At 44.2% G+C, this 10,000-nt stretch overlaps 1 protein-coding gene across 1 annotated transcript in view; it reads right to left on the reverse strand.

Annotated features, from left to right (window-relative positions):
• Positions 1 to 10,000, reverse strand: part of LOC145396491 (uncharacterized) — an 88,892-nt gene that overhangs the window by 40,672 nt on the left and 38,220 nt on the right. The window contains exons 4-5 of the mRNA XM_080269861.1: positions 8,664 to 8,790; positions 4,100 to 4,281 (exon numbers count right to left, since the gene is read on the reverse strand). Coding sequence (XP_080125987.1) covers positions 4,100 to 4,281; positions 8,664 to 8,790 — 309 coding nt within the window. The remainder of the gene's footprint in view (positions 1 to 4,099; positions 4,282 to 8,663; positions 8,791 to 10,000) is intronic.

A 10,000-nucleotide genomic window follows, 5' to 3' on the forward strand; every position in this document is an offset into this window, starting at 1 on the left:
TTAGGGAGTGAAGAGGATGGCGTGGGAGGGAAAGAGGGAAGTGATGAGCAAAATGAGTATGAATATATATATGCCTAAATAAATAAATACTATATATATATATATATATATATATATATACCGTATACTTCTTTGCGGTAGGTGGGGGCGCTCACCATCCACTCCCTCGATGTAGTGCTGCTTGCGGGTGTCTGCCCTTTCCTCTCCATCCTTCTTTCCTTCCATCCTCTTCCATCTTTCTTTCCTTCATTCTTTCCTCGTCCTTCTGCTTACGGGTGACTTTACACTCCCTCTTCTGTCTTTCTTTCCTATATTCTTTCCTCTTCCTACTGCCTGTGGGTGAATCTACACTAAGTGACAAGCCAAATGGTTTCCTGTACACCAGGAAACCAGTTAGTACGCTGGGTGGTAACCATATAACCAAATTTTAGCACATGGTGGTTTAGTGGGTAATTATGGCGCTACAATCGGATTGAGCCGGTGAAGGTTTATATCCAAGGGATGGTTGGGGTTGATTGCTCATGTTATGTCACTCAGGGATGAGTGAGGCTGGTTACTCTCATCTTAAGTGTCGGGACCAACTGCCTAACCCCTGGCTCCTACGCTCCTCATGGGGCAGTGTAGGATTGGATGGATGGATGGATGGATGGATGGATGGATGGATATATATATATATATATATATATATATATATATATATATATATATATATATATATATATATATATATATATATATATATATAGTATATATATATATATATATATATATATATATATATATATATAAACTGGCTATTAAAGTTTTACGCTGGTTTAGAAGAGAGAACAATAAAAACTTGGAACAAAATACCATTCCCATAAAGTTTATATCCACGAAGACAGCACTCACAGAGCGCATACCTCCGCTAACGCCTTTAATAGACATCGCAGATCACAAACAAAATTTTATAAATTCTTCCTTGATCCATGACCTGCATATTCATAAAATATAATTATATTCTATCAGTAGCTTTTTGAGACATCTGGTGGACAGACAAACTGAAGTGGATATATTACCTCCTCCGAATTTCGCTGACGGAGGTAAAAATTACTAGTAACGTCGCTCTTCAATCTGCCAGTAAATAAGGAAAGAAGCCTTACTAATAACAGAAGGAAAAATAACGATGAAACAGCACACGAAAAAAGGGAGCACACACACACACACACACACACACACACACACACACACACACACACACACACACACACACACACACAAAGAAAAAAGAAGAAAAAAAGGAGGAAACGCATACAATCACCGATACCGGAAGAACACACGTGAATCCCACTAAGGTCAGCGGAAATGGCAAGCGCTCGATATCGACTGGTGGGCTGCTACATTAATCCCTTCCCCCCTTTCCGCCCCCTCCTCCCCAACCTGCCTTCCCCCTCCTCCCTTCCCCCCTCCTCTACTTCCTGCTCGACCTCTGTTACACGTCCATCAATTTCAGATTTTATGGCACTGTTAATATTTTACCTCTTACCTATTGCTATCCTTGTCCTATTCCTACTCTCTCTCTCTCTCTCTCTCTCCTTTACTACTTACACGATGCCCTTCATCTAAATATCGCATCTTTACTTACGCATCTTTATCAGTATTAAAATAAATATACTCTTTTCATGTTAACCTGGCCTAAAATTGCCATCTCTCCTTGAATGATGAGTTGTAGCAATATATTAGCACTAGAGGATGATGCTGGTCACGAAGAAGTGCTATGGAAGGAGTGTAGTGCCGTAATATTTCTTTTTCTCTCACAACAGGCTAGATTAGCACTAAAGGATGATGCTAGTCACGAAGAAGTGCTATGGAAAGGGTGTAGAGCCGTAATACTGTCTTTTTCTATCACACTAAGCCAAATAAGGACGAAAATTTGGGCCAGGTTAAGGTAAAGTAAAAAGAAATCGCTGAAGAAAAAGTGTTAAGGTAGCTTCTGTTCCACATACGGCTCCGTATCTCTCTCTCTCTCTCATCAATTTGTAGTCATATTTCTCCTACATCCTATATCATGCACTTCCACCCATGTCTCTCTCTCTCTCTCTCTCTCTCTCTCTCTCTCTCTCTCTCACACACACACACACACACAAAACCCTCTCACCCAGCTACCCTCTCTCACTCCCCTACCTCTTCATCCCCTCTCCAATCCCACTCTCGTTAATTTTCACTAATTCTCAATCATTTCCCCTACTCAAAGTCCATCACATCTCCCCATCTAAATATTAATCCCCAATTCAGAGGGGAGATTACCAGCCTTCCTAAAATCGAGAGAAAATGCAAAATCTCTCTCTCTCTCTCTCTCTCTCTCTCTCTCTCTCTCTCTCTCTCTCTACTTTCTCACATTTATTTTTCTTTAGTTGTGATAATATTTTTTCTTTCTCTTTTGGTCACTATTTTATTTATTTCTTCGTTGCTTTTACATACTTTACTTGTGATCAATCCTTTATCTATCTATCTATCTAGCCATGTATCTATTTATCTAGTTATCTATTTATTTTTGTTTTATTCACTCTTCACTAACCTTCCCTTCTACATTCTTCCGTTCACACTTACTCTTGCACTCTTTTCACTCTTGCTCTTATCATTCATGCTGTCATTACCACTTTCATTCAGATTTACGGAGTTTATTCTCTCTCTCTCTCTCTCTCTCTCTCTCTCTCTCTCTCTCTCTCTCTCTCGTCAAAGGAATATCCTCTTAAAGCGATTACATCCCTACTCAGTCCTACTCAGTACCCAGACTCAATGTTATATTTAGTGAGGGAGAGAGAGAGAGAGAGAGAGAGAGAGAGAGAGAGAGAGAATCAACACCACCACCATCACCACCACCACCATCATCATCATCACCATCATCATCATCATCATCATTACCATCAACATCATCATCATCATCATCATCATCATCATCATCACAAAATCGTCTAGTGGCAGAAAAAAAAAAAAAAGACATCCTGCTGGTCTTAAAAAATCAATCGCCAACTGAAAGACTTTAAGACCCATCCATCATTTTTCACTAGGGAAGGACCGACCGACTGACAAAACCATTTTCCACATCGCTGCCACACCTCACGCCACTTTTCAACTCTCACCCACAACTCCTATCCCCCCCAAACTCCCCTCCCCCCGGCAACTCTCCCCTCCCCACCCCTCCTCCCTACTCTAATACCTATCCCCCTCTCCACCCCCCCTGTTTACCCCCTCACCCCCTCCCTCATCAACTTCAATAAATTTCCCTACTTCGACCCCCCTCCCCCCGTCAACCCCCAACCTCCCTTCCAACCCCCACTTTCAACCCTGTCAATCCTCTCCACACTACCCCCCGTAACCCACTCCCCCCTTCAATCCTCCTCCTCCTCCCCAACCCCCTCTAACCCCCCACGTCAACCCTCCACCCCACTTCAACTCCCTCTCTCCCTCCTCCAACCTCCCCCAACTTCCACCCTCCCCATCAATCCTCCTCCCCTATCTCTCCCCAACCCTCCCCCCCTCCCTCCCCCTCCAACCCCCCCCTTCTATTCAGGTGTCAGGGGCGAATTCGAAGTGATTTTCCAATTTGAGAGAGAGAGAGAGAGAGAGAGAGAGAGACCATTCCTAGGTCTTCGGAATTTACAACACTATATTTCGCCATTAAAAAAAAAAAATACACTACCATATTCCTCCTCCTCCTCCTCCTCCAACAAGTATTACCTCCACATCCCTCCTTCTCCTCCAAACAATACCTCCACATCCCTCCTCCTTAAACGTATAATAATAATAATCATAATAATAATAATAATAATAATAATACAGTAATAATAATAATAATACCTCCACATCCTCCCTCCAAATATCACTTCCTCTGCCGAAATACAATCACACCTCTCCTCCTCCTCCTTCTTCTCCTCTTCCTCCTCCTCCTCCTCCTCCTCCTCCTCTCCTCCTCTTCCTCTCTTTTCGGCTCCTCCTCTTCCTCCTCCTCCTCCTTCAAACAAAAAGCACCACCCCTCCAAAAAAAAAAAAAACATAACACGAACAAACTCTCACCCAGTCACACACCTTGTACACCCCAATCAGCACCTGTACATACCTGGGAAGTACACGATCTTCTCCTGCAAGGTGTACTCCGTGTGGGGGATGGTCAGCACACACTCGAACATCGTCTCGGAGTCAAGGTCGACGTCGAAGGCTTCAAGGGTGACGCTGATGTTGTAATAGCCTTGGTCGGCGATGTGTTTACTGTCGACGCGCGCCCCTTCTATCACCGAGCGTCTGGAAATAGAATAGATAGATGGATAGACAGATGGACCGACATAGACAGATAGACAGATGGATAGACAGACAAATGGGTGGATAGACAGATGGATGGATGGATGGATGTGTTTGCTGTCGAAGCTCATCCTCTATCACCGAACGTCTGGAAATAGATAAAATAGACAGATGGGTAGACAGATAGATGGATGGATTGAAAGATAGATAGATAGATAGATGGATAGCACCCTCAATCGCAGAACGCCTGGAAATAAAAGATAGATGGATAGATGGGTGGACCGGGAGATAGACTGATAGACAGATGGATAGACAGATAGATGGGTGGACAGAAAGATAGACTGATAGATGGATAGATGGATGGATGTGTTTACTGTCGACGCGCTCATCCTCTATCACCGAACGTTTGGAAATAGAATAAATAGACAGATGGACAGATAGATAGATAGACAGATGGTAGGATGATGGGTGGACCGATAGATAGATTGATAGATGGATTGATAGATGAGTGGACCGAAAGATAAATAGATAGAGAGACAGATGGATTAGATAGATAGATAGGTAGATGGATAGACAGAGGGGTGGACCGAAAGATAAATAGATAGATAGACCTCTGGGTAAATGGGTGGACCGATAGATAAATATAATACTCTAGACAGATAGATAGATAGATAGACAGATAGACATGTGTTTGCTGTCGACGCGGGCTCCCTCAATCTTGAAATAAGTAAATAAATCGGTAAACAAATACGTAAATAAGTACACAGATAGATAGACAATAGATAGACAGACAATGACGTAGAAGAATGGAAAGATATAGGGACAGATAGATAAGCAGACATACACAGGGATAGATAGACAGATAGACTGATAGATAAATAGATAGATAGATAGATAGATAACTCGGTCATGTATTTTCTTTCCACAAACCTGCATCCTCGATCACCGAACGGATGGACACAAGTAAATAGATAAACAGATAGATAGATAGATATATGGATAGATCGACAGACAGACAGATGTATAGATAGATAGACAGATAGACAGACATTCACCCTCTTATCACTGAACGACTGTAAGTGAACGCGTAAAAGAATCATACACACGAACGTAAATAAGTACACACACACACACACACACACACACACACACACACACACAGAAATACATGAACAGAAAACATAAAAAAACATAAAAAAAAAGGTGAGAAAAACCAAGAAGCAATGAAGGGTAAAAGATATATTGAATTCTGGGAGCAGCTCAGGGCATCCCTCCCTCCCTCCCTGTCTTTTATTACACAACATATTTCCACTTCCCTTCCCTTCCCTTCCCTTCCCTTCCCTTCCCTTCCCTTCTCTTCCCTTCCCTTCCCTTCCCTTCTCTTCCCTTCCCTTCTCTTCCCTTCTCTTCCCTTCTCTTCTCTTCCCTTCCCTTCCCTTCCCTTCCCTTCCCTTCCTGTTCTCTTTTCTTCCCTCCATTCCTCTTCCCTCTCAATCTCTGCCTCTCCCTTCCCTTCCCTTCCCTTCCCTCTTGTGCTCTTTTCTTCCCTCAATTCCTCTTCCCTCCCAATCTCTGCCTCTCCCTTCCCTTCCCTTCTCTTCCCTTCCCTTCCCTTCCTTCCTGTTCTCCTTTCTTCCCTTCATTCCTCTTCCCTGACGTTCTCTGCCACTCCCTTCCCTTCCCTTCCCTTCCCTTTCATTTCCTTCCCTTCCTTCACATTCTCTTCCTTTCCTATCCCTTCCATTTTCTTCCCTTCCCTTCCCTTCCCTTCTTTCCCCTTCCACCTCTTCCCTTCATGTTCTCTTCTCTTTCCTACTATTCACCTACCATAATACTCCACACATTTCCCTCCCTTCCCTACCATTCCTTTCCTTCCTTAACTCCCTCCTTTTTCTTTCCTTCCCATCCCATTTGAATTCTCTCTAATACTCTTTTTCCTTCCTTTTACCTCTCTTCCCTCCACTTCTCTTTCTCTTCCCTTCCTAATAATTCTCCTTCCTTATATTCCATCTCATTCCATTACCTTCCCTTCCTTTTCCTCCCCTTCCTTCCTCCTTCCCATCCTTCTCTTTCCTTTCTTTCTCCCTTTTATTTCTTTTAAAATTTCTCAATCACATTCTTCATTTCTCTGCCCCTCTCTTTCTCTCACTTCCTTCCATTCCCTTCCTTCCCTTCCTCCTCCTTTCCTTTCCTCTCTCTCTCTCTCATAACGCCACACCAATCCGACTTTCACACAAATAACAAAAGAAGGTGAGAGGAAAAGTTTTAAGGCGATTACAGAGAGAGAGAGAGAGAGAGAGAGAGAGGAGGAGGAGGAGGAGGAGGAGGAGGACAGCATCACCACCAAGAAAAGAACAGAAACAAGAATGACAACAACAACAATAATAATAATAATAATAATAATAATAATAATAATAATAATAATAATAATAATGATAATAATAATAATCAAATACAATAAAAATACTATCACCAAAACACAATCGTAAAAAATCTTAAGGATAAAATACTACCCTAAGAATCTCGTAAGATCAGAATATCTCTATAAATATGAGCGTAAGACAAAGCTAATCTCTCAAGCTTGACTCTGCCTCCACATACACAAAAGTAAGTCAACATTCTTACTCTCCTCGTTAATTGCATTCTTAGACCATGGGGATTTGTCTGTCTGTCTGTTTGTCCTCTCTCTCTCTCTCTCCCTCCCTCTCTCTCTCTCTCTCTCTCTCTCTCTCTCCCTCCCCCCCTCTCTCTCTCTCTCTTTCTCTCTGTATCCACCTTGAATAAACTGACTTTCTTTTTGCCCTTACATTTTCTTTCCTTACCCTCTCTCCCTACCTTCCCATCCACACTCTCTCTCTCTCTCTCTCTCTCTCTCTCTCTCCCACCTCCTGAGTCAATTTAACTTCCCACAGCCCACCCACCCACACCTAAAAGTGCCCGCTCGGAAAATACCCAAAGTGAGATGCACTCCCACCAAAACTCGCCTCTTACAATTATAACTTGAATAAACTGCAATTTGGAGGTCTCAGGTGTGGGGGTGGGGGTGTGGGGGAGGGGAGGATGGGTGGTTGGGGAGGTGGGGGGCTGGGATTTGCGTGGGGAGGTGGGTCAGGGTGGAGGTGAGGGGGGGTAAGTGGAAGGTCAAATTATTTCACCTTGTTTGTGATTCTGTTTCTCTTTGTCACTGCTTTTCTTTATTTTTTGGTAAAGCAGGGTGTTTGTGTGTGTATATGGGTGTGTATATAGGTTGTGGGTGTGTGGGGTGGGTGTGTGGGTGTGGGGTGAATATAGGTGTGGGGTGGGAGTGTATGGGGGGAAGGGGAAGGGCTGCAAGGACAGGTAGAGATGGGAGCTGTGACTTGCTTGTGTGTGTGTGTGTGTGTGTGTGTGTAACAGGGACTGGGATGTGTATAGGGGAGGGGGGGGGATCTTGAAAATTGCCTGGTCTGTGCTTATGTCTGTCTGTCACACGGCTGCTTATTATTATTATTATTAGTATTTTTTAGGAAGATTAATTTTGGATGCATTGTGGTGAAAGTGGTCCGTCATCCCGCCCCCCCCCTCTCTCTCTCTCTCTCTCTCTGATTTTCCAAGGAATCAAAATGCAAGGCCAAGAATTTGAAGAGATCCAGTTTTTGTCCCTCTTTTTTCTTCCCTTTCTCTACCACATCCTTTTCTTCCTCTTCCCTTTTATTCCTTCCTTCTTCTTCCTCTTCCTCTTTTCACTCTCCCACTTATAACACATCTACCTTCTTCTCCTTCTTCTTCTTCATCTTCTTCTACTCCTTCTCCTGTCTTTCTTCTTTTTCTTCTTCATCTTTTTTCCAATGTATTAGCCTTAAGGGGTAAAATTCTTCTTCTTCATTCAGACTTTCGTGACTGTAAAACGCGAACGATCAACCCACTGCAGACTTTTTTTTTTTTTTTTTTTTCAAGGAAGAAGGAACCAAAGGCCAGGAGCCCGCAAACTGTTTCCTCCATTAAAAAACAAAAACAAGATAACAGAGAGCCAAATTCAACATCCGTTTATTTCGAGACGCCTGGACACACAGCGTTTGAAAGACTGGAGGTCATTGGCTGTAGGAAATATGGGCAGAGGGAGACAGTTCCAGAGCTGACCTGTTGCATACGCGAAGGACTGGGAGTAACAGTTAACTCCTGCATTAGAAAGTTGGACAGAAAAGGGGTGAGAGTTTGTTACGGTACCAGACGGGTGCTACGTGCCCGCTGTTGTGGTGGAGGGACGCAAGCAAACAGTTCAGAGGAGCTAAGGAAGAGCTGCAACGAAGTATCCTTACAAGACAAGTGGCCTAGGTGTTACAAAATCTTAAGATCCAGGTAGATAATTGACTCACACGACGAAGGAGGTCACGACAGAGACTCACCTGGTAGACGAAGAACTCCTGTAGATGGCGATGTTGGGTGCCGGGAAGACGCCCCCAGCCCGGCACGACACAACCACACTGTCATCCCTTGGTTTCGTGTAGGTCATCGTCATATCGGAGGCCGGAGCTGTGGACAGGAGTGGGCGGGTTAGTGGGTGGGCGTGGACGTGGGTGGGAGTGGGGGATTGGTGGGTAAGCGCGTGTGGGTGTGGGTGGGAGGAAGGGTGAGGTTTGGATCTGTGAGAGGATGGCTGAGAAAGGGGATGAGTGGGAGAGGTCTGTATGTGTGTGTGTGTGTGTAATTCACCGGGTCGGTCAGGATCACTTGATGGTCGTGATCGTCAGCTTTTTCCCTCCCGGAAAGGAGCTGAGAGCTCATATAGTCCGATCTAAGGGCAAGGCTGTGACCTTCACAAGCACACACCCGTCCCCTTGCTCAAAGGGGACAGTAACCACCCACTTCGTCAGTGAAACTTTTCGCAACCTGAGCGAGGCGCGAACTCCCGTCCACCAGTTGGCAAGCGAGAACGTTACCACTGCACCAGCGAGCGGTGTAATTAAATATTGCGAGGATTCGAACCAGCGCTTATAACTGCGTGAGTGCAGCAGCTTACCAATTGTGTGTGTGTGTGTGTGTGTGTGTGTGTGTGTGTGTGTGTGTGTGTCCAGGTAGGGGGAAATGATGGACTTCTAGGGGGAAACGAGGTCACTATACGATTAATTGTTGAGTTCCCCCCCTTCGCTCCCTCTCTCTCTCTCCTCTTCTTCTCTCTCTCTCTTCCTTCTCTTCTTCTTCTTCCTCTCCTCCTCCTCTCTGACCTTCCCATCTCAAGTCTTCTTAACTTCCTCCCAGCGTCTTACTTATTCACGAAGATGGCTCCTTCCTCTCTTCTTCCTCTTTTTCTCCTCTTCCTCTTTTTCTCCCTCTCTTCCTCTTTTTCTTCTAACTTTCTCCCTCTGTCTTCCTCTTTTTCTCCCTTTCTTCCTCTTTTTCTCCATCCTTCCTCTTTTTCTTCTTCCTCCTTTTCTCCCGTCCTTCCTCCTTTTCTTCTTCCTCCTGTTCTCCCTCTTTCTCTTTTTCTTCTTTCTCCTTGTCTTCCTCCCCTTCTCCTTCCCTTTTTTCTTTCTATCTCTCGCCATTCTCTTCATGCCCTCTCTTTCCCTCTCCTTTACTTCTCTTCGTCCTGCCTCTTCCTCTTCCCTCTTTCCTCCTACCTCTTCTTTTTCTTCACCTCTCTCTCTCTCTCTCTGCCCCCCCCCCAAGCCAATATACCAGCACAATAACCTGACCCGAAATTAATATCACATTAAAGTTACATTAACGATATTCACCCCTT

The sequence above is a fragment of the Coenobita brevimanus genome, chromosome 38 (assembly GCF_032717465.1).
Source record: "Coenobita brevimanus isolate Jiangsu-jjx chromosome 38, ASM3271746v2, whole genome shotgun sequence".
NCBI lineage: Eukaryota > Metazoa > Arthropoda > Malacostraca > Decapoda > Coenobitidae > Coenobita > Coenobita brevimanus.